The sequence below is a fragment of the Lepidochelys kempii genome, chromosome 20, assembly GCF_965140285.1.
Source record: "Lepidochelys kempii isolate rLepKem1 chromosome 20, rLepKem1.hap1, whole genome shotgun sequence".
Lineage (NCBI taxonomy): Eukaryota > Metazoa > Chordata > Testudines > Cheloniidae > Lepidochelys > Lepidochelys kempii.
The window spans coordinates 26,745,991-26,773,144 of record NC_136399.1 but is presented as its reverse complement, the minus strand read 5'-3'; the positions used below and the strand labels follow the sequence as shown (position 1 = coordinate 26,773,144).

At 61.7% G+C, this 27,154-nt stretch overlaps 1 protein-coding gene and 1 long non-coding RNA gene across 2 annotated transcripts; both read left to right on the top strand.

Moving 5' to 3' along the window:
• Positions 1–11,809: 11,809 nt before the first annotated feature.
• On the top strand, positions 11,810–14,476 carry LOC140900692 (uncharacterized). Its single transcript, XR_012155694.2, has 3 exons — positions 11,810–11,930; positions 12,558–12,793; positions 14,393–14,476. It is a non-coding gene; the product is annotated as an uncharacterized LOC140900692 (long non-coding RNA).
• Positions 14,477–15,079: 603 nt separating this feature from the next.
• On the top strand, positions 15,080–25,467 carry LOC140900846 (intercellular adhesion molecule 1-like). The gene is made up of 7 exons (XM_073318739.1): positions 15,080–15,238; positions 17,155–17,427; positions 17,958–18,275; positions 19,642–19,923; positions 20,851–21,129; positions 21,900–22,142; positions 23,554–25,467. The coding sequence occupies exons 1-7, from the start codon at positions 15,181–15,183 to the stop codon at positions 23,769–23,771; spliced, it is 1,671 nt and encodes a 556-aa protein (XP_073174840.1). The 5' UTR covers positions 15,080–15,180; the 3' UTR covers positions 23,772–25,467.
• The last annotated feature ends 1,687 nt before the right edge of the window (positions 25,468–27,154 follow it).

The window sequence follows — 27,154 nt, the reverse complement described above, 5'->3', positions numbered from 1 at the left end:
TCATCTGGTCAGTGCAAGCCGAGGCATTGCTCTAATGATTTGGACTTGATGTGATGCAGTATGGATGTCATGGATAATTCAGACCAATGGGGAGAAACAGAATAAAAAACACTGTTTAAACACCTTCTGTCCCCCCTGTGATGTTGCACCCCATAATGCTTTATAGAAATATGCTTATGAGTGTAAATATGACATAACTGGAATGTGTTTTGTGCTGGAAATGCCATGTAACCTATCTCTGCAAAGGCTATGAACTACTGGATATGTTCATCCTATTTGTATGCACGTGTCATTTTTGTGTTCGAAGTTATGAATATTGGCTGTGTACTTGTTTGATTTTAAGTCGCCTCAGTGACGCAGTTGGTCAGCTGCTTGAGAAAAGACTATTCTCAGTAAATGCCCAGTCAAGAAACACTTCACTGACAATGGACCTTGAGAGACACCAATCCACATCTGGGCTTTCCTGGGGACATTCAAACTAACTTGTAAAAAATGGCATCAGCCTGCAAACTGAGTCATGCACGGACATGTGACTTGCCCATGTGAGTCCAAAACTCCATCTTGTAGCTGTGATTCTGCATAGGAAAACACAAGGGGTTTCAACCCACAAAAGAGACTATATAGGGCCCTGGGAAACCCCTCCATTTGGTCTTCAGCTGGCTCCAAAGATAGCCTCTCCACCCCAAAGAGATGCCTGAAAGAAACTGGAACAAAGGACAGTAACTACAGGGTGTCACGGAGTCCCTGGGCGATGCTCTGGAACTGCTCCCCATGAAGCCAGTCAGGACTCTGGGGTAGTCGCCTTTCTGTGAGCAGCCTGTCTTCAGGACACACAGCTCACACAGCTTCCACCTTCCTGGGTCTGACCTCGGAGCATTCAGCATCCTCTGCCCCTCCGTGCGCTTCCCCCCAGCGAGTCCACTCAGATGGGGCTCCTGGGGAAGCCAGAGGGTCCTGCACCCCAACTTCGCAGTCAGACGGGACTCTCAGCCAGCCAGTAAAACAGAAGGTTTATTAGACGACAGGAACATGGTCTAAAACAGAGCTTGCAGGTGCAGAGAACGGGACCCCTCAGCTGGGTCCATTTTGGGGGGCAGTGAGCCAGACAACCACGTCTGCACTTCACTCCATGTCCCAGCCAGCCCCAAACTGACACTCCCTCCAGCCCCTCCTCCTCTGGGCTTTGTTCCTTTCCCGGGCCAGGTGGTCACCTGATTCCTTTGTTCTCCAACCCTTTAGCTCTCACCTGGCAGGGGGGAAGGGCCCAGGCCATCAGTTGCCAGGAAACAGGGTGTCGGCCATTCTCTGTGTCCAGACTCCTGCACACACCAGCCCTCTAGGGCTCTGCAATGATCATACACCCTTACCCCACCACCTAGATACTTAAGAACTGCCTAGGGGAAACTGAGGCACCCCCACACTATTCAGAGGAAACATTAAGAAGAGTCCCACTTCGTCACACAGGGGTGTGAGTGATTGCTGGACCCAGACTAGGAGGAAGTCTAGTCTGTAAAAGAAGCTTATTGGAACATCTCTGAGGGTGAGTTTTACCTGCATTTAGTTTCTAACTGTATTAGGCTTAGACTTGCATGTTTTATTTTATTTCGCTTGGTAATTTACTTCATTCTGTCTGTCATTTCTTGGAACAACTTAAAACCTACTTTTTGTATTTAGTAAAATCACTTTTTCCTTATTAATTAACCCAGAGCAAGCAATTAATTCCTGGGGGAGCAAACAGCTGTGCTCTATCAGTGTTATAGAAGGCAAACAATTTGAGTTTACCCTGTATAAGCTTCATACAGAGTAAAATGGATTTATTTGGGGTTTGGATCCCACTGGGAGCTGGGTATCTGGGTGCTGGAGACAGGAGCACTTCTTAAGCTGTTTTCAGTTAAGCCTGCAGCTTGTGTGGGACGTGGTTCAGACCTGGGTCTGTGTCTGTAGCAGGCGAATGTCTCTGGCACAACCAGGCAAGGCACTGAAGTCCCAAGCTGCCAGGGAAACCGAGCTCAGAGGTAGTCCCAGCACATCAGGTGACAGTTCCCAACCCAACACCCTCCCCACTCCACCCCTCCCCTCTTGAGGACTCCTGGCCAAACAGCGCAATACATATGCTAACAAACTTAAACCAAGCCTTTGTTTAAGTTTGTTAGTATATGTATTGTGCAGTTAAAGCCATTTAAAGAATGAATGCTCTCCCTAGCCGTGTTCTGCTCCTTCAAGGAGCAGAGTGCAGCCCCACCGCCACCTCCAAGTCTTTCCAGTACCCCGTATCCACTAAAAATCTCTTCCCGGTTACTACGTATGGGAGGCGTAGTGGGGAGTATGCCCCACTCCAGTAGGCAGGGGTTAAAAGCAACCCTGGAGAGGGCTGCGGCTAGGAAAAGCGGTGAGAGTCTCACTCCAGCCATGGAGAGAGAAGGACCTGGCTGCCTGGGAGCTCAGGGGGCCGGGAGCAGAGCAGGGTTGGGGAAAGGCCAGAGGAGCTGGGGAGCTCCAGCTTGGTAAACCCCCAGGCTGAGGCCTTGCTAAAGGCCTAAGCAGGGACTGGGGCTGGGAGGGGCAGCCCGGGGATAGGCAGAGGCAGCTGACCCCTTGCCAGTGATGAGTGGCCATTACAGACTGCGTCTGCCGCAGTGACTGGGAGCAAGATGATGACTGGCTGTAGCCACTGAGGCAAGGTGGGTTAGAGGGTTGGGAGTTCCCCTGGGAGGGGAAACCCAGCATGTGGGGGTGCTGCTGGGGCAGAACCCTGAGGTAAAGGGGCTCCGGGGTCCGGGAGGGACACAGGGGCTTCAGGCAGGTGAGCCACTGGCCAGCAGAGGGCGCTCCAAGGCTGGAATCGAGCTAATTCCCAGGACGACCAGCAGGAGGTGCCGCACCGGTGAGCCGCCGATCTGCCCTACTTGCGCTCCTGCTGGTGATGGAGAACGCACACCCTGTGGGAACGAGCCGCAGCAGGCCGTGCCCTGGCCCCAACGTCCCCACCCCTGCCCCTCCAGAGAGCTCTGTGCCCCAGCTTTCTCTCACAGCTCCTGCCTCCAACACACAGCAATCGATCGCCTAGCCCCAGGGCAGCCCGCCAGCCCACGCAGCTCCGCTCAGAGCTGCACGCAGCCTAGGGCCTTGGGCAGTAGCTCCCCAGCTGATTTTACTACATAGCCAGGCTTGATTGCTCATTCTGTTGGGTCTGAAGGTGGGGGGCGGGTACCCAAAGGCTTTGTAGAGGTCTGGGATGATGCCATCAGCCCCTCTCCTGTTCTTCGGCCTGTGTTCTCCAGGAGGCCTAGGCTGTGTCTACACCAGACACGCTACATTGGCACAGATGCAGCAGTTCTCCTGGGGCTGGGGTGAATCCACCTCTCCGAGGCAGCAGCTAGGACGATGGATGACTTCTCCCCTCAGCCTGGCCCTGTCCATGCTGGGACTTAGGTCGGCGTAACACCTGAGTGATGCAGTGAAGCTGACCTGACTTCTTGGTGTAGACCGGCCCTAGTCCTGGGTCTCTCCTGGCCTTAACAGCTGTGGCTGAGGCTAGTTCTGAGGGCAGCAGCCGCTCAGCTCCTCCTTGCTTGGCTCGAGCCTGTCTCAGTCTGTGTGTGCCAGGACGGGCCCGGTCAATTCCAGGTACACGGCTCCAGGCTGATAATCTCCGTGGAGATGTGGCGGTTTGCTTTGGCGCTCCAGCCGATGTTTGCGGTGGAGGAAGAAAAGTCCTCAAGAGCTTCCTCTTCTGCCGACCCGATCCTGTCCCCGCCCCGGAAAGAGTGGCAGGAACCTTAGCTTTGCACTGGTGCCAAGAGGGTGTTATCATGGCTCACAAGCAGCAAAAGAAAAGGAGAGGGAGCAGGACTCCTGGGTTCTCTTCCCAGCTTTGGGGCGGGGGAGGCTAGTGGTTAGAGCAGGGGGCTGGGAGCCAGGACTCCTGGGTTCTCTCCCTGCCCTGGGAGGGGAGTGGTATCTAGTGGTTAGAGGAGTGTGGCTGGGAGTCAGGACTTCTGGGTTTTATTCTCAGCTTTGGGGAGGAGGGGTCTAGTGGTTAGAGCAGTGTCTTTCAGGAGGTTATTTTGCATTTTAAAACCTGGGGTGGGGGGAGGTTCTTACAGCTTCAGCTGGGTAGTGGAAGCCCAGGGTTGTCTTTTTGTGCTGGTAACAGGAATTGTCCGGGCTGCTCCGAGTCCAGCGGGGTGGGGGGTGCCCAAAGGCAATGTGCAGTCGGGTGGGGGGGGGTGTTGCTCCTTCGGGCACCAAGCAGTTCCAGCCCCAGCTTCTTCGATCATGGGAGCGACTCGTTTCCCTGACTCCCTGAGCCCTTCCATCCCAGCGGGGGTGAGAGCTAGCAGCATGTCAAGCCCCCGCCCTGCGGCGCTACAGGCCCTGGCTTGCACTGCTGAAATTAGCTTGGGATTAGGAAAGGAGGCCCAAGGTCTTCACGAGAACGCAGGCTCATGACTTGCCTGTCAGGATCGTAGCTCCTTCCCACAGGAGACAGCTGCAGTGACTCATATGGCAGAGGCAGAGCCAGGGAGAGAACCCAGGAGTCTTGGCTCCTAGCCCCCTCCCTCCCCGCTCAGACCCACCAGACCCCACTGCACTCTCAGAGCCAGGGAAAGAACCCAGGAGTCCTGGCTCCATTGCTCTGACCCCAAAGCCCCTGTAACAACGTGGACATTTTCTGTAATATTTTCGTGCCTGAGCGGCCAGGCCCCGGCACTGCGACCCGCGAGAAAAGGAGGCTTAAGCAGCTGCTCCGGGTGCTGAGCAAGAGACCGAGGGGTCATGTAACGGGCCGGCAGCACGTGGGACCTGGGCCGGGCTCCGCAGGGCCAGGACGATGGCCTGGGAGGTGTCAGGAGGCAGGGGATGAGGACGGGCCCGCAGAGGGGCTCAGTAGCTCTCACCGGGACTGACAGAGTCGGAGATCCAGCCCAGACGGACCCCACGGCGGCTTGGCCGGGCGGAGCCCTGGCTCGGCCGCACGGACCATGTGTCTGATCCTTCGCTGCTCTGCGCCAACCTGGGGCCTTCCCAGGCCGGGGGCTAACGAGCCCATTGCTGCTTGGGGGCCGCAGCCGGGGTTCGCTGCCAGTCCTGGCTGAGCCGCGCTGGTCCCGGCAGAGGGGCCAGGTCTGTGCCCAGGCATCTGGCTCAGCCGGACCCGCCGGGCAGAGCTCACGGGGGGCAGCAGGAGGGCTGGGGCCCAGAGACTCAGCCTTGGAGGCCGTGGGGCCGCGTGGTCAGGCCTGTAGGAAGAGGGGGTCCCCTGGGGGCTCTGGCACGCCGAGGGGCTCCTGCCAGGGACGGCTGGAAGACGGCGCGTAGCTCTGAGCCAGGGATCCATGTATGCGTAGCCAGAGCCGCTCTCCGGCAGCCTCGGCTGGGGGCCAGCACCTTCCCCCTGCAGCTTGGGCTTTCTCCCCACCCTGCTTTCCCTCCCCACCCTGCTTTCCCTCCCCCATGCGGCGCCCGCCACCAGAAACCCCCAGAGCTGCTGACTTCCTCTCTGGCGGCGTGGGGAGCTGTGCGCAGCAGCCTCTGGACTTTCCCAGCACCAGCCCACCCCGGAGAAAGTGCTGCGGCCATTGGCGAGGCCTCCCGCCCCCCGAGCGCTGGGAGGAGCTGGGTGCTCCGTGCTGGTCAGCGGCCCAGGCTGGGGCTCGGAGGAAATGGACCTTGCAGGAGTCCAAGCAGCGGCTCTATCCACTGCATTCCTGGCGGGCCCACGGGAAGCCGGCTTTGTGCGGGCGAGCACGAGGACTAGGGCATGTGGAAGCCGCAGGGAGAGGCGGAGCGAAGCGAGCCCAGAGAAATGCCAGCTCCGGGCAGCACCTCGACCAAAGGCAGCTGTGAGCAAAGCTCACCGGTCCCTGCCTTGTTTCTCCCCCGCCCCGGCACAGAGGGAGCCGTGGAATAATCCCCCATGCCCGGCAGGATCCCTGTCCCCATTCCGGAGCTTCCTGAGGAAGCAACAGCTGGGAAAATCTGCAGCGGGGAGCCGAGCCTCGAGCCAGCGAAAGGGCGAAGGGCTTGTGCTGAGGGCCTGGAAGGAACAAACTCCCAGGCCCCCATGCACAGGCTCTTGTGCAGAGCAACAAGGATGCCGTGTGTTGCAGCCATCCGGAGCTGCTGGCTTCAGGCGCCGGGAATGTTGGTGTCTGTTTCTGCACGGCCGAGCCAGCTGGAGTTGCAAAAGCAAACAGCCCTCTGCACCGCACATCTGCTCCTACACGCTTACCAATGTGCACACCTCCACCCAAACGCACATATGGCCCAATACCCACCTTCGCACAAACACACTCACCAGCACAGCTGCTTTCACGCTTACCAGGGGCGCCGTTTCAGATTCTGGTGGGGAGGGGCAGCTTTGCCCGTAGGCACATGAAAAAACTAGTGTTCTGGCAGAGAACTTAGCTGACAGGAGCCCTGGATCTAATTCCTATAGAAAAGAACAAAGAGTCAATAAATATTAGACCCATTCAGCCTTAACACTAACATGTTCTGACACCTCGTGGCAAGTCACCTAAGGGACACTGGTTAGGTTTAAATATTTAAAGTTTATTCTTACTTTGTTAATAACTCTGCAGACAGAGAGACTCTGTCAGGACTCCTGGGTTCTATCTCAGCTCTGGGAGGGGAGTGGGGTCAAGTGGGTTACAGTGGGGGGCAGATACATCTGGGTTCTATATCAAAACGGCCACAGTGGGTCAGAGCAATGGTCCATCTAGCCCAGTGTCCTGTCTTCCGACAGCGGCCAGTGCCAGGGGCCCCCGAGGGAATGAACAGAACAGGGAAACATCCAGTGATCCATCCCCCGTCGCCCATTCCCAGCTCCTGGCAAACAGAGGCTAGGGATACCATCCCTGCCCATCTTGGTTAATAACTATTGATGGACCTATCCTCCATGAACTTATCTAGTGCTTTTTTGAACCTAGTTATGGTCTTGGCCTTCACAACATCCTCTGGCAAGGAGTTCCACGGGTTGACTCTGCGTTGTGTGAAGAAATACTTCCTTTTGTTTGTTTTAAACCTGCTGCCTGTTAATTTCATTGGGTGACCCCTAGTGATTGCGTTATGAGGAGTAAATAACACTTCCTTATTCACTTTCTCCACACCAGGCATGAGATTATAGACCTCTGTCATACCCCCCCTTAGTCGTCTCTTTTCCAAGCTGAAAAGCCCCCGTTTTATTAATCTCTCCTCACACGGCAGCCGTTCCACAATCCCTAATCACTTTTGTTGCCTTTCTTGGTACCTTTTCCAGATCCCATATACGGTATCTTTTTTGAGATGGGACGACCACATCTGGGCGCAGTACTCAAGGTGCGAGCGCACGATGGATTTATAGAGAGGCAACAGGATATTTTCCGTTTATTATCGATGCCTGTCCTAATGATCCCCAGGGTTCTGTTTGCTTTTTGGCTGCCGCTGCCCACTGAGTGGCTGTTTTCAGAGGACTCTCCCCAAGATCTTTCTCGAGTGGTAACAGCTAATTTTAGACCCCATCATTTTATACGTAGAGTTGGGATGATGTTTTCCAATGTGCATGACTTGGCATTTATCAGGTGTCCATGAGGCCCAGGGTTCTCCCCCCACCGTTGCAGAGGTGGGGCTGCGAAGCCTTTGCCAGCCCTAGATGAGGCTGCATTGCAAGCCGGTCTCCTAGCTGAGAGGGAGCCAAGCGAATCCTGGGGCTGGACATAGCTAGAGGGGTGTGCGTAGGGACCGAGAGAGTGGGATGGCAGGGTAGAGTGACAGAATGTGGGGGAGTGGGGGGATGGGTAGAGGGGGATGGGGATGGATGGATGGATGGTCATAGGCTTGGAAACTAGGGGCGTGGGGGGTGCTGCAGCACCCCCAGATTTTGTGGGGAGTCCCAGCTGCTGGCCCCACGCCCAACGGCTCCACACCTGCCCCCAGCTGTGGCCCCAGCCTCGGCCCCCTTGCCCTGTCTGTGTCCCCCCCTCCTGGAGCCTCAGTCCTGCTCCTGGCCCCAGCTCTAGAGGATGGTAAAGGGTGTGGACAGGGGTAAGGGGGGGTGCAGCTCAGCACCCCCACTCTAAAAACTGTTCCAGCACCACTGCAGATGGATGGATGGAGGGGGGATGTGGATGGATGGGCGGATGGCTGGAGGGGGATGGATGGAGAAATATGGAGGGAGGGAGGGTTGCAGGGGGAGGTCTGGCTGTCTGGAATGAGGAGGCATAGGGAGGGATGGAGGGGGATGAATGGAGGGCTGGCCGGCTGGGATGAGGAGGGATAGGGACGGATGGATGGAGGGGGACGGACGGATGGAGGGACGGATGGATGGATGGAGGGGGAGGGCTGGCTGGGCTGAGGAGGGATAGGGACGGATGGATGGAGGGGGACGGACGGACGGATGGAGGGGGAGGGCTGGCTGGGCTGAGGAGGGATAGGGAGAGATGGAGGGGGAGGGAGGGATGGAGGGGGATGGATGGAGGGCTGGCTGGCTGGGATGAGGAGGGATAGGGACGGATGGATGGAGGGGGACGGACGGACGGAGGGGGAGGGCTGGCTGGGCTGAGGAGGGATAGGGAGAGATGGAGGGGGAGGGAGGGATGGAGGGGGATGGATGGAGGGCTGGCTGGCTGGGATGAGGAGGGATAGGGACGGATGGATGGAGGGGGAGGGCTGGCTGGGCTGAGGAGGGATAGGGAGAGATGGAGGGGGAGGGAGGGATGGAGGGGGAGGGCTGGCGGGGATGAGGGGAGGTGTAAGACTATCTGCACAGTTACTCTCAGCCTGCCCAGGTTTCTCTCTCCAGAGCCAAAGGGGGTCTCCTCACTGCGTGACGCCCTTCTGCACCCAGAGCTCTTTTCCTGGCGAATTCCCACCCAAGCTCCCCTGAAAGGGGGCTAAGAGTCTGGAGATTCGGGGAAAGTACGAGTCCCCACGGGACTCTGCAGCAAAGGGAAAGGGGAAGTGTTATTTCACAGGCTTTCATGTGTCTCTCAGTGTTTCCGGCACTGCACACTCACGGCCAAAGCAGAAGCCCCTGGCTTTCCCCTCCCACCCGGACTTTCCTGCCTCTCGGCTCATACGGCTCCCCTGCCCTGGCCATTGATAAACCCTCGCACACCCCTCCCCTGTGCCATGGCGGGGGCCGGCGGAGCAGAGCGCAGCTCCATGTGAGGCTGACATCAGAGACAGTTAAACCACAAACCAGCCCCAAAATAACCCTGAGCACATAAGAATTTCCCCAGAACACCAGGCCTTCCTCTCGCACTGGCCTGCCTCGGAGCCCGGGCTGACAGTGCGCCGGAAGGGCCCAGGGTGCCGTGGAGTCACCCAGCCGCAGCCTGGCCTCCGTCAAAGGCAGGAGCACAAAGCTGCAGGCTCCAGCGGGACTGAGGGTGGGGCGGGCGCAGGAGTGAGACTCAGGAGACCTGGGTGCTATTCCCAGCTCTGCCCCTGCCCTGGGGCAAGTTCTTTCCCCTCGCTGTGCCCTTGTTTAGACTCAAAACTTTTGCATGCAGGGATTATCTCTTATTGTGTGTCTGGGCAGCGCCCGGCGCGATGGGGCCCTGGTCTCGGCTGGGGTCGGTGGCACCCGGCGCGACGGGGCCCTGGTCTCGGGGGGGGTCTGGGCAGCGCCCGGCGCGACGGGGCCCTGGTCTTGGGTGGGGTCTGGGCAGCGCCCGGCGCGACGGGGCCCTGATCTCGGTTGGGGTCTGGGTGGCACCCGGCGCGACGGGGCCCTGGTCTCGGCCGGGGTCTGGGCAGCGGGCAGCGCCCTGCACGACAGGGCTCTGGTCTCGGGTGGGGTCTGGGCAGCGCCCTGCACGACGGGGCTCTGGTCTCGGGTGGGATCTGGGCAGCGCCCAGCGCAACAGGGCCCTGGTCTCGGCCGGGGTCTGGGCAGCGGGCAGCACCCTGCACGACGGGGCTCTGGTCTCGGGTGGGGTCTGGGCGGCGCCCGGCGCAATGGGGCCCTGGTCTTGGTCAGGGTCTGGGTGGCGCCCGGCGTGACGGGGCCCTGGTCTCGGCTGGGGTCTGGGTGGCACCCGGCGCGACGGGGCCCTGGTCTTGGGTGGGGTCTGGGCGGTGCCCGGCGCAACGGGGCCCTGGTCTCGGCTGGGGTCTGGGCAGCACCCGGCGCGACGGGGCCCTGGTCTCGGGTGGGGTCTGGGCGGCGCCCGGCGTGACGGGGCCCTGATTTCGCTACTATAATACCAGTAATAATGACCCTAATGACCTGCTTTGCCTAGTTAGTTGTCATCTTCGTGGCAAGCTGGTGTCAGTTTGGGAGCGTTGGGCGGCTGGGGGAAGCATCTCTCAGGCCCAGGCCGCTAGGCAGCAATGCATAGGGGCCATTCGGGCCCCGTAACCCTGCAGGCTCCTCTGCCCGAGATGGGAGGGCTCACTGCGGGGGCAGGCTGCAGGATGGCGTAAAGGGGGGAGGTGTGTGGGGGGGTGAGGGGTGTGTATGTGGAGGGAGGGGGGAGAGGGAGAGGGGTGTGTATGTGGGGGGAGGGAGAGGGGTGTGGATGGGGATGGGTGGGGGGAGGGAGGGAGGGAGGGGTGTGGATGGGGGTGGGAGGGTAGGGGTGGGGGGCGGGAGGGGTGAATAGCTGATCCCATACACTAGGAGCTAACAGAGGGGCGGAACGCTGCACCAGGTCTGGAAGAGCGCTGTTTACTTTGGCAGAGCAAAGGGGCGTTAATGTGAGGGGGAACCGGCCCCCGGGGAATCCCCTGTGCCGGGGGCCCCCTGCTCAGCCTGGAGCTCCCAGCCCCTGGTTTAGGGCACAGCTCGGGGCTGTAGCGGGACGCCCTGCACCACGGCTGTTCCCCGCTTTCCAGGGCTTGTGGGGAGCAGACTGTGAGTTAGAGCAGCCCTGAGGCTGCTCTGTGGACACCAGGAACCCAGCGGGGCTCAGAATACAGGGCATGCAAATGAGGTTTAAATCCACTTCTCACACTCCAGCCCCTGCCCCAAACACAGGAACAGGAAAGCCAAGAATCTGGCTCTTGGATTCTGACCGTGAATCCACGGAAACACTCACAGCAGGGGAGGGGGGAAGCTAAGCTGGGGGATTCTGTGGGGAGCGCTGGGTCCATGCAGCCCCCCTCCCGCCCCACCAAGGCCCAGCCGCAGCCTTGAAGCGCCAGGACGTTACAGAACAGGTCACAGTTGTGGCCATGCCCCCCCCCCGCCCCCCTGCATTGGCTCCAGAAGACTCAGAATCTGGCACATCCCAGGCACTGGCCGCAGCGCCAAGGTCCGGGAGCTCCCGCCAAGGCACAGCCGCGGGCGCTGGGGAAAGGCTGGGGGAGGGGAAGCCGCCAGGAAGGGGCGGGTGATGGATGGAATTTCAGGGCAGATGTGTGGGGACCCCGCACTGCCTCTGCCCCCCTGGAAGTAGGGTCTGAGCTGCCCAGGATTCCCACAGCAGATTCCCAAAGGCTTAGCCGCACCCCCAGACGGGGCAAACTTTCCGAAACTCTGTTGCCATTTAGCTGCCTAAATAAGCAGCCAGATTTTCAGACTTGGCCGCCTCGGTCTGACCCTAGTGACCAAGCCAGGGAGCTTTTCTGAGCAGCCTTCTTGGCATGTGCCTAACTGGGCACTGGGCAGTCTGAAAAGTCCGCGCCAAACGGAAATGCAGCCAGCTCTAGGGTGGAATGCAGCCAGCTCCAGCCCTGCTGCCCTGAAATGGCAGGAGGGGAGTTTAGCTATTTAACAGAGCCAGGTTAAGAGCTCGTTATCGGGGGGCGGGGGTTGTGATTACCGTGGGTGGGAGCTTGGTTTAAAGCGTGATCCTGAGCCCTGGTTTTTAGGTGCAGCGTTTTGGAGAACCCCCTGGGGAACGTGGGCTTGTTTCGTCTGTGCAGGAATGACTCTGATGAGCTCAGCCTGGAAAAAGGAAGCGAAACCCCCTGGTGCTAATGCCCAGGCCAGGCATCCCCAGGTAAGGCTCTGACACTTCTCCATACATGGAAGAAATGCCTGGCAAATGCACAGGTCCAAAGATCTGAGGCATGCCCTGCCCTGCCCGGGCCCCCCTCTCCTGTGCAGTGCGGATCAGCTCAACTAGGACCCAGGAGTGGGACGGGCACTCTGGGGGAGAAGCGGGACTTTCAAATGAGGGGGAGGGGCCCCTGAGACTGGCCTGGGCTGGGGGGCCCTGGCACTTAGGCCCTGCGCCTGCCTTGCTCCCAGCCCCTGGTGTAGGCAGGTCGGGCTGACAGCACACGGTGCTGGGGAGCAGGGTGGGTCAGGCTCTGCGCTGGGTCTCTGGAGGCCTGGGTTTGATTCCCAACTCTGCCACAGACGCCCTGTGTGACCTTGGGCAAACCACTGCATCCCGCTAGGCTGAGCTCCCCACCTGTGACTGGGGATAATGACCCTTCCCTTGTCTCCGAGCGTGAGCTCTTGGGGCAGGGGCTGTCCCTGGCTGGGCAGTGCCCGGCCTGCTGGGGCCCCGATCTGGGTTGGGCTCTGGGCAGCGCCTGGCCTGCTGGCGCCCTGATCTGGGTCAGGTACCTTAATACAAACAATGAGCGAATGGATTCCACAATGTTTCCTTTCTTTGAAGGCTCTGCTATCCCCAGCGATGCTCAGCGTCCCAGAGGCAGAACAGGCTGCCTGTGTATCCCACAGCACCACTTCCTTGCTCCCGGGTGTCCAGTGGGAGGGTGTCATGTGCACTCGGAGAGTCACGCAGCCCAGTCCTCTGGCCTCCCAGCATCGCAAAGGAAAACAGCACACGCAGACAGCCCCATTTCTCACTGAAGAGGTGTTTTAAGCCAGCGATGGAGCTGTCAAGCCCTGGTAAGGACCCCCAACACGTGTGCACCATTCTGACAGGACAGCAGAACCAGAGTCAGGAATGGGAGCCAGGTGTCCTGAGCCCCAGCAAAGTGCTCTGTCCACTAGGCAACACGGACTTGCTTGTTGTATTACCCTGTTTTCCAGATGGGGAAACTGAGGCACAGAGCGACTCAGGGACGTGCCCAAGGTCACATGGGGAGTCGGTGGTGGAGCTGCAAATTGAAACCAGCTCCCCCCAAGTCCCAGCCCAGCACCCTGACCACAAGGCCAAATGGTTCCCCCCCACTTGGCTGCAGAGAGTCTTGCTATATTTATATGCTATAAATACTCGCTTGTCCCTTGCTCAACCCCTAAACCACAAGGATGAAACGAGACGCCGCAGAGCGCCACCGACACGAGCGTCACTCACCCTGCAGCCAAGCTCAGGCAGCCGGCGGGGGGTGCGGCAGCCGCGGGAACGCACACGGGCGGGGTAAAGGTGACCCTCGGGGGCGGGGGGTTAGATGCGCGTCTGGTGTTTTACACGCGCATGCGTGGCAGGGTTACATTTTATTGTTGTTCATGCAGCATCCGGAGTGGGCCCTAGTTCTGACCGGGCCTCTGACGGCTGTCATAAGGAAAAACAACAGCAACCACAGCCCCTTGCCCTCCGTAGCATCCATCTGTCTGTCTGTCTAGATTATTAGAATTATTTATTTGTGTGTTTGTATCTAATTTATTTATTTGTATTACTATCAATCCATCCACCCCCTCTATCTATCCATCTCTCCCCAGACACCCCCTCTATCTATCTGTCACGGGGTCCCTGGGCGATGCTCGGGACCTGCTCCCTACAAAGCCAGGCAGGACTCTGGGGCAGTCAACTTCCTGGGAGCAGCCTGTCTGCAGGACACACAGCTCACCTGGCTTCCACCTTCCTGGGTCTGACCTCGGAGCATTCAGCCTCCTCTGCCCCTCCGTGCGCTTCCCACAGCGAGTCCCCCCAGGTGGGGTCCTGGGGAAGCCAGAGGGTCCTGCCCCCCAACTCCGCAGTCAGACGGGACTCTCAGCCAGCCAGGAAAACAGAAGGTTTATTAGATGACAGGATCATGGTCTAACACAGAGCTTGTAGGTGCAGAGAACAGGACCCCTCAGCTGGGTCCATTTTGGGGGGGGCAGTGAGCCAGCCAACCACGTCTGCCCTTCACTCCTCATCCCCAGCCAGCCCCAAACTCCTCCAGCCCCCCCCCCCGGGCTTTGTCCCTTTCCTGGGCCAGGAGGGCACCTGATTCCTTTGTTCTCCAACCCTTTAGCTCTCACCTTGCAGGGGGGGAAGGGCCCAGGCCATCAGTGGCCAGAAAACAGGGTGTCGGCCATTCTCTGTGTCCAGACCCCTGCACACACCTGCCCTCTAGGGCTCTGCAACGATCATACACCCTTACCCCACCCCCGAGATACTTAAGAACTGCATGGGGGAAACTGAGGCACCCCCCACACTATTCAGAGGAAACATTAAGAACAGTCCCACTTCGTCACACTATCTATCTGTCCCCAGACACCCCCTCTATCTATATATCTATCTATCTACACCCTATCTCTCTCTCTCTCTTTCTCTTTCAGCCATGTGCAGGCAGAAAATTTGCAAAAGCAGCTGTTGATTTTGGGTGCCCAGCCAGTGCCGAGCACTGGGCCGCTGTCAGTCAGACCCCTTTACGCCGTCTCAAGCTGGGCTCCCTAGATCGTGAGGAGGCTCCTGGCACCTGCTGTGGGGTTTGATCCCCTCTGGAGCGAGTGCGGGGGTTCATCCGACTGTTCGGGGGCGAGGAGAGTTGTGTCAGCATCTAGACCTGTATCTGTGACGGGGGGAGGGGGAAGTGGAGCATATAGACCTATGAAAAGTCAGGGAGGGGGAGAGACCCAAGGTCTGGTGGGGGGGGGACCCCCTGGTTCCATAGCAAATAAGGCCCCTGGTGCAGCATGTGTGTGGGGCTTGGGGGGCACGACTGGACTGGGAATCCTGGCAGCATGGGATGGGTAAGCCACTATATTGTCCCTGTTGCTACATAATCAATTGTCAGGGCTCTGTCCCAACCAAGCCAGCCCCCCTGGAGGGCACCAGGGCTGGGGGGCTGGGGGACGGGGGCTGTGTGCCTTTCCCTGGGAAACCACGCCTTGGAAAGCCTTAGAAAATCAAAACTCCCTCAGACAAAGCAAGGCTGGAAATCCCCTCCTCCAGCACAGCCGAGAAAGGCTGGGGCTTCCGGGAACTGCACTGAACTCTGGTCTAAACATATAAAGCAGCTCTCAGGCAGCTCATTCAGCGCCTGCCGTCCCCACAGGACCAGCCCAGCTGCTCCCCAGGGAGGGTCCATCCCCGGAGCCCCCAGGAAGGGTTTGCCGGCAGTACCATGGCTCAACCTGTCCCTGTCCTGCTCTGGGCCTGGTGCGCACTGACAGCTCTGGCAGGTAAGCGGCCTGACCGATCACCTCTCCTGCAGCCCCCTGGCCTGGCGGGCGCTGCCCGCTGCACCCTGGCACCACAGGGTTTGGCTGGGTGGATCATGGAGCAGAAGGGGGGGGGGTGTGAGACAGAGAGAGAGACTCCCCAGTGTTATACTCTGGGCGTGTGCACGCATCTCCCAAAGTGATGCTTGTGCCGAGAAGCAAAGTGTGTCCCCAGTGTTCTATCCACACAGTGTGTGTGTGAGTCCCCAGTGCTTACACAGCGTGTGTGTGTGTGTGTGTGTGTGGGAGGGGTCTATGTCCCTAGTGCATATACTATGTATGTGTGTGTAAAAGTTTCCAGACCCACAAGTCAGATTCCACTCTTGTGCATCCTGCTGTGACTATGCCCCCTCCCCTTACTCCGGAGTGACTCTGGATCGATGCTGGCAAACTGAGATTGGAATGTGCCCCTGTGCGTGGGGCTGATGAAGGGGGCCTGACTCCCAAGTGCGAGGGGAGCGCTGCCCCCATTGGATCTAGGAGTGTTTCAAGCTCGCTTTGCACGGGGGTCAAATGCATGGTGAGCCAGGCCGGGAGGTGGGGGTGGGTAAATCAGCCCCTAAATCTTTAGCGGGAATCTAAGGGCTGGATTCGACATGGACCTGGCACGCTGGAGCGGTCGCACGCTGCAGGGAGAGAAAGTGCTTTTCCTCCTCCTGGCACACCCGCCGCTCGCCATTGTTCAGCTGGCGGGGGGCCTGGGCCGGAGCAGGACTCAGAGGGTTGGAACGCGACACGAATAGTTTAGGGTGGTTAATTATGAGGCCAAAACTCCGGTCCCTCTTGGAGCAAAACTCCCACTGGAATCAACAGCATGTTTTTGCTAGATGAAGGACACAGAGTTCAGCCTGTTGAGTATTAAACCCAGCCCCTGTGCAGGGCCAAGTTCTGCAGGGGGGTTACAACAGGGACACGCTTGGCCCATTCTGTTTATTCTGTGTCCTTGCCAATTTCATATGATGGGCTTGGTGCCCGGCGGATGTAAGTCAGCGTCGCCCCACTGAAGCCGAGGGAGCTGGGTTGATTCCCACTGGCTGAGGATCTGACCCGGAATTCTTTGGGGGGGGCTGGGGGAGCCGGTGAAAGGGGAGACCGGGCTCCTGCCCCGGGGTAAGTGGCTGCTACCGCAAGCGAGGGCAGAGTCCGCCGTGGACGCTCTTTGGAATTCCTGTGCCCAGCGGGCGCGGCTGGGCGGGACGAGGCCAGGAATTCCCCACTCCCATGACCCGGGAAAGCAAACAACTCAGGCCCAGGGCTCGGCAGATTGGTGCAAAGCCGCAGGCCTCGCTCGAACCCCACTGCAGCTGAGGGGCAGAGTGCAGAGGTGAGGGGGCACCTGGCGGGCGTCCGCATTCAGCCAGGTTCCTGGTAATCTCGAGAGAGCGGCGAAGGGCTGCTGGCAGGCTCTGAGCGCTGGGAAGGAGGGTGGGGATATTCTCCTGGTTCCCCTGCACAACGCTCGCCGGCCGAGCTCCTCCTGCCCGGGGAAAGGCACGGGCAGGAGCGGGGCCTCGTTAGCACCAGGTGGTTCTCTGGAAAGGGGCTGCAGAGCCCAAGTGCTTCCCCGTCACTCCGGCCCTCGACTGCGCCTCAGGCCGGGAGCTAACCGAACCCGGGCCCCTTTCCAAAGCGAGGGGGACGCTGGGGCCTGCGCTCAGCCAGCATCTGGCCAAGAGCAGCGGCTAGGTACGGCCCCCTTCGGGCCGCAGCGCAGACCCCCAGCCATGTCCAGCCAAACCACCCTGCACCTCGGCGAGGATCGGGCCCCGCCAGGGAAAAGGGGCTGGGCTCACCCACTTGTGCTGTGAGTCTCGCCCGCTGCTTTGCCGTGTGCGTGCCCCGGAGGCGCAGCGTGACGGATCCGTTTGCCGTTCCAGGGGCCGTGCGGGGCTCGTTCGACGTGAGCGTTTTGCCAGAAGCTCCCATGGTGGCGTACGGGGGGGCCGTCTGGATAAACTGCAGCACCACGTGCCAGGATCCTGACGTCAGGGGCAGCCTGGAGACCTCGCTCACCAAAACCGACGAAAAAATTGGACCCGGGTGGGTGGCCTTCCTCCTTAAAAATATCACGGAGTGGGCGTCGGCCCCCCAGTGCTACTTCAGCTGCCGTGGCCGTGTGAAGGTGGTGTTTGCAAACATCTCCACTTACCGTAAGTGCCGCTGGCTCCCAGCTGCAGGGGTCTGGGGCGGCTTTTGTGCCACGGAGACTTTCTGGGTGCAGGGCTGTGCCAGAGAAAGGGGAAACTCGCTGGCAGAAAATAGGGTACAAAGCTGTGATCTGGCCCTAGGGCAGGGGACTGGCTGGCTCGGGGGGCAGAGAATGGGACACGGGCCTTTCCCCTCTGGGGCCACTGGCTCCGCTCCATTAAGCCAGGCAGCACCGGCGAGTAGTTACCCTCTGGCGGCCGTTGGGTGGAACGAGTTGGTGGGTCTTAGTCCGGCTCCTGGCAGGGCAGGAATCCACATCCCAGCCCCCTGCCCCACTTAGAGCTCCGGCTGGCCGGTCAGGGCCCCCTCTGGGGCAGGGCCCTGCTTGTGGGGGAGCTGCCCTGCGGCTCAGCCGGCCTGGGGTGCAGGAATGCACCTTCCAGGCTCTTCCCCCAGGAGGTGGCTTTCAGCAGCACCCGGGTCTACGGGATCCAATTAACCAACCTTCGGGTCCTTCCCCCTCTGGTTCCAGGGGCGCCGGAGCGGGTGGTGCTGGAGCGGCTCCCGGAGCTGGAGCTGGGCCGGGCCTATAGCCTGACGTGCCGGGTTCTGAACGTGGCGCCCGTCAGGCACCTCACCGTGACCCTCCGCCAGGGGGGACGGACCCTGCACACGGAGACCTTCCAGAACCGCACCAGGGCCGGACCCGACGACGTCACGGTGACCAAGGAGATCACCCCTCAGCAAGGGGACCACGGGCAGGAGGTCACCTGCCACACAGCCCTGGACCTGACGCCGCACGAGCCGCACTTGGAAAACAGCTCCTCTGCGGTGGAGCTCAAGGTTTATGGTGAGTTCCTGCATGCCCCGTGTGCCGTACACACCACTCCGTGCACCAGAGACCCTGCTCTGTCCTCTGTGCACCGGAGACCTGCTTTGTGTGCCAGACACACCGCTCCAGGTGCTGGCAGTTCAGGGGACACATGGGCTTTGTCTGACTGCCCAGCTCCCTGCACCCCCGCCAACATTCACACCCCCACAAAGGGGCAACAAATGCTCCCTGGCCAGGATGGAGTCTGTGCTGTCCTGGGCCCGTTGATGCCGGTCCCAGGTTGGGGGCTGAGATCTGTTCTCCCAGGTGGCCGAGATTTCCAGGGCTACCCCTTTGGGAGCTCCCCTAACGCCGACTGATGCGGCTCCTGCTCTTTGCACAACCAGAGCGTGAGGTCCCACATCACCCTGCTTGCGAGTTCCACCCGGCCCCACCAGGCCCAGCTCCCCACACCCTGGGGCTGGCTTCTGACATGCCGAACACAGGGAGCACCCGTGGAGGGTTCACAGCTATCTAAAGGGATGCCACCCTCTCCCATGCCCCACATCGAGGGAGGACGTGTCGTCACATTGCCAAAGCGCTAGGGGTGGAGGCTCAGGGCCGAGGGTACTGTCCGAGCCCAGGGAGGGGCACCCCGCCCACCCATCAGAGGGAGGGTCCCTAGGGGGTGGGTTGTCTCACCCCCGCAGCACGGAGTTCCCCGCAACACCCAGTCGCGCAGGAGGCATCAGGCTCATGCTTCCCCTTTGGGGTGATGGTTTCTTCCCCTTTTTCAACCTTCCCCTCCACGTGCCTCGTCCCCTTCGGGGCCTGGCCTGGCCGGAGCAGAGGATGGCAGAGCGCGCTCGGGGCTGCTACGGGGCTTTGGTGACAGCAGGGTATGGAACAGGCCAGGAAGTTCAGAGACGGGCCATTAGATGGGCGGGGGTACAGGGATGGAAAGAGAAGTGTGTGTGCACAGTTTGGGGGTGGATAGGAAGATAGAGGGGTGCAGTCTGGGCAGGGGATGGACAGACAGCTGTAGGGGACAGTGGGGGGATAGAGAGAGACGAGATGGGGCTAGAGGACTAGAAGGGGGGACAGCACAGGGCTAGATAAACAGGTTGGTAGTTAGATCTGGAGCAAACTGCATCTCAGCATCTCATGGGGGCAGGTGCTTCCCAAACCTGGAGAGCCCTTAACCCAAGGATTTCACAGTCTAACTAGACAGAGGGTGGCAGGGGAAACAGAGGCAGAGAAAAGGGAAGGATTTGCCCAAGGCCGGTGGCCAAGCCGGGAATAGAACCCAGGTGTCCTGAGTCCCAGGCTGCTGGTCTGTCTACTCGGCTACATGCCTCTGAACGTTTCCCTGATGCCCCGCGATGGTTTTTCTCACCTGCTGCAGCTCTCCCAGAGGAGCCCCAGCTCCAAATCTCCCACCATATAGAGGTAGGCGACAAGGCGACCGCCCGCTGTGACGTGACCAAGGTCTTCCCTGCCGCTGGAGAGGCCCGGTTCACCCTGTCCTTTGGGGGTCAGCGCCTGAACTTCACCGTCACCACGTCGAATGACATGGCCACAGCCCAGGGCGAGGTTCGGCCCCTGTCCGCAGGCGAGCGCCAGCTGACCTGCACCGTGTCCGTGGGGCCCGTGTCCAGATCTGCAGGGCAGAGCGTTCTCGTTTACAGTGAGTGTCTGGGGGTCTCCCGGCCACGCCCAGAGCGGGGCGTGCCCAGATTTCGGGGGCTCGGCAGGTGACGTCTGCACTGTGGGCCAGGATGGCACAGAGGCTGGGCAGATCTCTGTGGGTTCACCTCCCACGGAGGCTGGTTTCAGTTCACGTCGGTTCCTCCCCCTGGACTTTCCACTGGAAACTCAGCCCCCCAGCCCAATTTCCCACAGGCCCCCCGGCCCCAGATCCCCTCCCTGCTCCCGCCCCCAGTCCTAGCCTGGCTTGGGACTTGTCTCCCGACAGACCCTCGGTGGGGCTCTGACCTGGCTCCCCTTCCACACGGGTGCTCCACTGAGCCGGGGATGCTCCCATCAAACCATTCAGATCACCGCGTCCGAGCAGCTGCGTAGCCCAGGCCAGGGAATTCCTCCCAGCGACTCCAGAGAGTAAGAGCCGCGCTGGGCTGGAAGGGGAGTGGGCAAGGCCACCGAGCCCCCCGCCATGTGGAGACTGGGGTCAGTCTGCCCCGGGCCTGGCCTGCCCCGCTAGGGAGTGGCAGGTTCATACCTTGACGCACGGCATGAGGAGCGGGCGCTTCCAGAGAACGGAGCCCTCACCGGCCGGAGCTGGAGGGGAGATGTGGGGGGAGCCATGGGGATTTAGGTACCAGTCCATGCATGGAGCAAATTTCAGGAGGAATTTGGGCCCACGTCCTCAAAGGTACTCAGGTGCCTAACTCCCATGGGATCTGGGCCTAACTCCATTCGGGATCTGGGTGTTAACTTGAATGGGCCAGGTATGTCCAGTGCCCCAGCTGGCTTCGACCCTCTCACGCGTCCGATCTCGAGGGAAGCGTCCTGCTGGGGGAGGCCAGCGGGCAGCCCCTCGGAGGGGGGATCAGCAGCCGAGGCCAAACTGCAGGTCTGTCCTGGTCCCTTGCAGGTCTCCCTGAGCCCATCCTGGAGATAACTGAGTCCCAGATCCACGTTAACAGCAGCGTCATCGTTACGTGCCTTTCTCCTGAAGCCCACCCCCCGGACGTCCTGCTCCAGCTCAGAGACGCCAAGCGAGTCCTGGTCCGCAGCGCCCCCGCCCAGCCCCTTTTGGACTTCCCGCTGACGGCTGGCGAGGAAGACAACGGGAGGGAGTTCACGTGTGAAGCAAGGCTTGCCTCAGCCAACCAAACCGTGAAACGCACGTCTGCCAGGCTCACTGTCCTCTGTGAGTGCAGGGGCTGTCTTAGGTGCTGCTCCGGCCCCTCACCACGGCCCACGCTCTGCGCTCACCCCCCTGCAGTCAGGAAGCAAGGCCCCCTTTTCAGAGATGGCAGCTGAGCCCCCCAGAGCCTCAGTGCCTCAGCCAAGGACTCGAACCCAGGGCTCCTGGCCCATCCTCCCGCTCCGCTCCCACAAGCTTTTCTTCAGAGGCACTCGGCTGCTCTCCTTGTGCCTGCGACCTGGGGCGGCCATTCCTATGCAGCAGCCGCCAGAGAAATGCTCTGGGTCCAGTCAGTTCTTAGCATTAGGGTATCAGGGCCCCGTCGCGCCGGGCGCCGCCCAGACCCCAGCCCAGACCAGGGTCCCGCGCCGGGCGCCTCCCAGACACAGTCCCTGCCTCAGGGAATGTTCCCAAGCTAATGAGACGAGCCAGCCGCAGGAAGAATCCCTCGCCCCATTTTACAGATGGGGAACCTGAGGCCTTCTCGTGACTATTGGGCTTTGCCCCAGGGCCAGGGTCACAGCGGGCGACCATGACAGAGGCAGGGCTTGACCCCTGAGCTCCCAAGTCCAGGCTCTTGCCTTGCACGCAGGGCCCCCTTGCTGCCCCAGAGCAAGGCCTGCTGGAGCCAGGCGGGGCAGTGGGGAGAGCCCAGCGAGGAGGCACGTGTGGCAGGGGAGAGACGCCATCCTTGGCAGCAGCCCCGGGGGCAGGCAGGAGATGGGGCTACACGGCACTGGGCAGCGTAACCAACTGCCCCCTCTCGCTTCCAGACGGGCCCAGGATGGACGACTCCGGCTGCCCCAGAGAGTGGACCTGGAAGGAGGGGACGGAGCAAACCTTCTCCTGCCAGGCACAGGGGAACCCAGAGCCAGCCGTGGTGTGCAAGAAGGACGGGGTGCCCTTCAGCATCGGGGTGCAGCAGCAGGTCAGGAGAGAGGACGCCGGGACCTACCACTGCAAAGCATTCAACAGCTACGGCTACGCCAGCCGGGATGTGACCATCCACGTGGAGTGTAAGTAGCCTTTGGTGGATCCTCCAGCAGGCGACCTGGAGGGTAGGCTTGCAAAAGCCCCAAAGAGATTTAGGAACACAAGTGAATGGGTCTCTTAGGTAAAATCCCATTGGCTTTCCTTGGGATTTAGGAGCCCAAACGGCCCCCAAAGCCATGGGGGCTCAGTATGGGGTTCCGGGCTGCCATTCTCCGGCCTGGTGGCCTGCTGGAGGTCAGACTGGCCGGCCCTGTGATCCCGTCTGGCCATTCCATCGGTGTGGCTTGTACTCTGCAGGCTCGTCCAGGGCACAGCTCCCCACCCCCAGGCTCAGGGGGTGCGTCCTAGCATCACTCCCACCCAGAAGAGAGTGGGGATGGGTCCAGCATCCTGCAGCCTGGTGGTTTTCAGGTTCATCTCTGTCCCAACTCATCCTACTACTAAATTATGTGTAATATGGCAGAACACTGACCGAGACCAGGGCCCCATCGCACCAGGCACTGCCCAGACTCCAGCTGAGATCAGGGCCCCGTCGTGCCGGGCGCTGCCCAGACCCCGACCGAGATCAGGGCCCCGTCGCGCCGGGCGCTGCCCAGACCCCAACCGAGATCAGGGCCCCGTCGCGCCGGACGCTGCCCAGACCCCAACCGAGATCAGGGCCCCGTCGCGCCGGGCGCTGCCCAGACCCCACCCGAGACCAGGGCCCCGTCGCGCCGGGCACCGCCCAGACCCCGGCCGAGACCAGGGCCCCGTCGCACCGGGCGCTGCCCAGACCCCGGCCGAGACCAGGGCCCCGTCGCACCGGGCGCTGCCCAGACCCCGACCGAGATCAGGGCCCCGTCGCGCCGGGCGCTGCCCAGACCCCGACCGAGATCAGGGCCCCGTCGCGCCGGGCGCTGCCCAGACCCCGACCGAGATCAGGGCCCCGTCGTGCCGGGCGCCGCCCAGACCCCGGCCAAGATCAGGGCCCCGTCGCGCCGGGCGCCGCCCAGACCCCGGCCAAGATCAGGGCCCCGTCGCGCCGGGCGCCGCCCAGACCCCGGCCAAGATCAGGGCCCCGTCGCGCGGGGCGCTGCCCAGACCCCACCCGAGATCAGGGCCCCGTCGTGCCGGGCGCCGCCCAGACCCCGACCGAGACCAGGGCCCCGTCGCGCCGGGCGCTGCCCAGACCCCGGCCGAGATCAGGGCCCCGTCGTGCCGGGCGCTGCCCAGACACAGCGTGAGAGACAGTCCCTGCCCCAGAGAGCTCACCATGTAAACAGGCAAAGAGTGGAAGGGGAAACGGAGGCACTGAGCGCATGAGTGACTTGCCCAAGGCCAGTGGCTGAGGCGAGTAGAACCCAGGTGTCCTGAGTCGCAGCCCACTGCCCGCGGCCCTGCCCACTAGGCTGAACCAGCTCTTAGTCCTCCTCGGCCTCGCTCCTTCTGTAACAGATCTCAACGTCCTGCTGTTGGTCCTGGTGCTGCTCGCCGTGACCGCTGCGGTGACTGGACTCGGCGGGGGGATCTACCTGTATTACCGCTCCACGAGAATCCGCAAGTACCGGCTCAAGCAGAAGCAGGCCAAGCCGGCCGAGCAGGGCAAGCCGGCCGAGCAGGTGAGCCTGAACGGGGCCGCGCAGAACACACCTGAAGTGGAGCACAGAGTCTAGGCCTGGACTGCAGGACTCGGAGCTCTGGGGCTCCTCACTGCTGCTTTCCCCCTTGGCCCATGGGGAGGCCCCCGTTAGCCCTTGGGATGCTGGGCAATGCCACGGGACTGGGGGTTCATGGCCTCTGCTCTGGCAGCACGGGGCCCTCCCTTGCACACACCCGCTGCTCTCCGCAGAGCAATGATCAGAGGGAGGGAGGCGTCCGGAGCAGGACAGACACCCCCAGGATGTCCAGGCCTGGAATCTCCCATGTCCTTGGCTGGAGGGACGTCTGGCTGCAGCTGAGATCTGCCCTGCTGGGGAAGCAGGTGGCTGGGAGACCCCGGTCCCAGCAGGAAACGCCTAATAACAATAAAGTCGGAACAGTTGTGCGGGGAGGGGAACAGCGCTAACGGCCACCTCTAACCGCTTCTCCCAGCAATGGGGAAGGCGCCTCCGAGCCGCACACAAGCTCTGCCCCAGCTGGGGAGGCGGCCGCCCAGGTCACGACGCGGAGAGACCCACGGGATCACTGTGAAAACGGTTCGACACTAATGAGACGGGCTTTGGGATCGCCGGGTCTGTGCAACTGAGACGGGCCATGGGGTCCGTTACTCGCATCAGCTGAATGGCAAGACCCTCTGTCCCCGCATATCCCCAGCCATGGAGTGGACTCAGGGACACCAGGCTCCCTCTCCTGTGGGGGCTGAGCCGGGCGCGGCATGGCAGGGACCCCGGTACAGGGGCGGGGAGGTCAATGACGTTAATAACTGTGGAAGTGAAAGCCCCAGTCAGTGTGAAGAGAGCGTAAGGGAGAGACTCTGGCAGGGGGCGAAGGGACCTGTTCGTATGACCCAGGCAACCGCTGGTACATTCCCCTGCGGGACTTTTCCCACCACGCGGCTTGTTTGCTGTTGTCAAGGGGCTGGGGAGCAGCTGGCCCTGGAGCCAGCAGAGTTAAAGGGTCAGTGGCATTTGCAGAGTGCCTCGGGGCCGGGATTGCCAACAGAGCCCGGCGCGTTTGGGCGGCATGAAGGAGCTCTCGGGCCAACCCGGCGGTTCTCGGGGCGCCTCTCTGGGGGCTGGCTCTGGGGCGCCCGCCCGGAGGCTGGGTGCTGAGCCCCTGGGACAGTCCAGCCTTTCAGCACGTCACCCCTGTGCTGAGCCCAGCAGGTCAGGCCCGGGGCAGAGAACAGAAGCAACCAGCCCTGGAGGCTCTGCCATGCAGGGAATTGATCAGGGGCCCTGTGCTGGAGTGATCCGAAGACCGGGGGGTCCAGGCCCCACGCTACAGAGGGGAAAATTCCCGCTCTAGCCCCACTCTGACAGCCCTGAGCCGTGAGTCAGACTCACCCGCCCAGCAGCTGGGGGAAGGAGCCGCTCAGAGCACTGGCCCAGCCCCGCCGGCGTCCTGCCAGGTAACGCCGTTTTGCACTGGGGTAAGTAACAGCACAAGGTGCAAGGCAGAGACCCGGCCCCGCGACGCCCTGGAGCAGGCCCTGGGCACCTGGCAGCTGCCACACTACAAATGAGAAGCAGCCCAGAGGCCTGGGGCGACGGGAGCTTTGCCGACAGGGAAGATTGTCCACCTGGGTTGAGCCAGGAGCTAAAATCACGGAGACCCCAGCGCGGGCCGGCTAACGAGAACGAGGCTGTAAAGCACCAACGGGGCTGGTCCTGCTGGTGCAAATAAAGGGTGTAAATATTGTCAGCGTGACCCGCCAGCTCCCCGTGCCGTTACTGGGGCGGGTGGCCGGAGCTGATCAGAACAGTGCTCCTGGCAACCGTGCAAGCGTGATCCTTCATTGTTCACGTTACACAGAGCCCTCAGCCAAGGGCCCCGTCGCGCCGGGCGCCGCCCGGACCCCCCCCCCGAGACCAGGGCCCCGTCGCGCCGGGCGCCGCCCAGACCCCCCCCCGAGACCAGGGCCCCGTCGCGCCGGGCGCCGCCCAGACCCCCCCCCGCCCCCGAGACCAGAGCCCCGTTGCGCCGGGCGCCGCCCAGACCCCCCCCCGAGACCAGGGCCCCGTCGCGCCGGGCGCCGCCCAGACCCCCCCCCCGAGACCAGGGCCCCGTCGCGCCGGGCGCTGCCCAGACCCCCCCCAAGACCAGGGCCCCGTCGCGCCGGGTGCCGCCCAGACCCCCCCTGAGACCAGGGCCCCGTCGCGCCAGGCGCCGCCCAGACCCCCCCCAAGACCAGGGCCCCGTCGCGCCGGGCGCCGCCCAGACCCTGACCGAGACCAGGGCCCCGTCGCGCCGGGCGCCGCCCAGACCCCGACCGAGATCAGGGCCCCGTCGCGCCGGGCGCCGCCCAGACCCCCCCAAGACCAGGGCCCCGTCGCGCCGGGCGCCGCCCAGACCCTGGCTTATATTGAGGGTCGATCGTGCCCAGTTCCTCACTGACCCCAACCAGGACCAGGGTCATATTGTGCTGGGCGCTGCAGAGACACACAGCGCGGGACAGTCCCTGCTTCACGGGACTCACAAGCTAACTGTGGAAGGGGCAGGAGGGGAAACTGAGGCACGGAGAGCCCCCCCCCCCCCCCGCCCCGAGGTCACCAGCAGAGCCCGGAATAGACCCCCGCCCCTGGCTCACTCGGCTTTCCACCACCAAACCGCATTGTCCGCACCCGCAGCCCCCCCTAGTGATGGCATGGGGAGCTGCACCCCATTCCTGAGAGATTGCGAAACTCAATCACCCCCTTGTTTCAGAGCAGCCGCCGCGTGGGTCTGTGTCCGCAGAAAGAACAGGAGGCCTTGTGGCACCTTGGAGACGAACGCATTTCGAAGAGCATAAGCTTTTGTGGGCTACAGCCCCATGCATTGGGTGCCCCTTGTGTGGCTCCTGCCCTGCCCGGAGCCCGTTAGACTGAACGCACGGTGCCCATGGCTCACGGTACGGCTGCCCCAGCCCCACTCCATCCCTCCCGTGCTACCCGCGCTGCCCCTTCCTCCAGGGGCGTTTGGCACCTGCCCTGGGAGTCTGGCGAGACCCCAGCATGACTAGTGCAGAAAGCGGTCGCTGCCCAGCAGGGGACAAGAGGGCTCACGACAGGCAGAGGGCTGCAGCTGGCCACTGCAGCAGGAGTGGATTCACACCAGCATGTTTCACCCCCTTCCCTGCACCACTGGGCAGCGTCACCATGCTGCTTGCAAACAGCTGCCACGTTCCAGCTCAGAGGTGGATGCATCTCAGTGGTGGGTGAAGTCACTCCACCCAGGAAGGGTTGTCTAGGGGAATGACCTAGTGGTTAGAGCACTAGCCTGGGCCTCAGGACACGTTCAGGTCCTGTCTCTGCCATAGCTTCCTGGGTGATCTGGGCCAAGTCTCTGTGTGCTTCAGTCTCCGCATGGGCCGTAGTGGGATAACAGCCCTGCCCTGGCTCCTGGGGGCGCTCTGCAG

Excerpts from the sequence above, each read along its gene's own strand:
- LOC140900846 (XM_073318739.1), top strand. The coding sequence starts at position 15,181 with ATGGCTCAACCTGTCCCTGTCCTGCTCTGGGCCTGGTGCGCACTGACA. Across the intron at positions 15,239-17,154 it reads CGCACTGACAGCTCTGGCAG|GGGCCGTGCGGGGCTCGTTC; the intron begins GTAAGCGGCCTG and ends TTGCCGTTCCAG. Across the intron at positions 22,143-23,553 it reads TGTGACCATCCACGTGGAGT|ATCTCAACGTCCTGCTGTTG; the intron begins GTAAGTAGCCTT and ends CTTCTGTAACAG.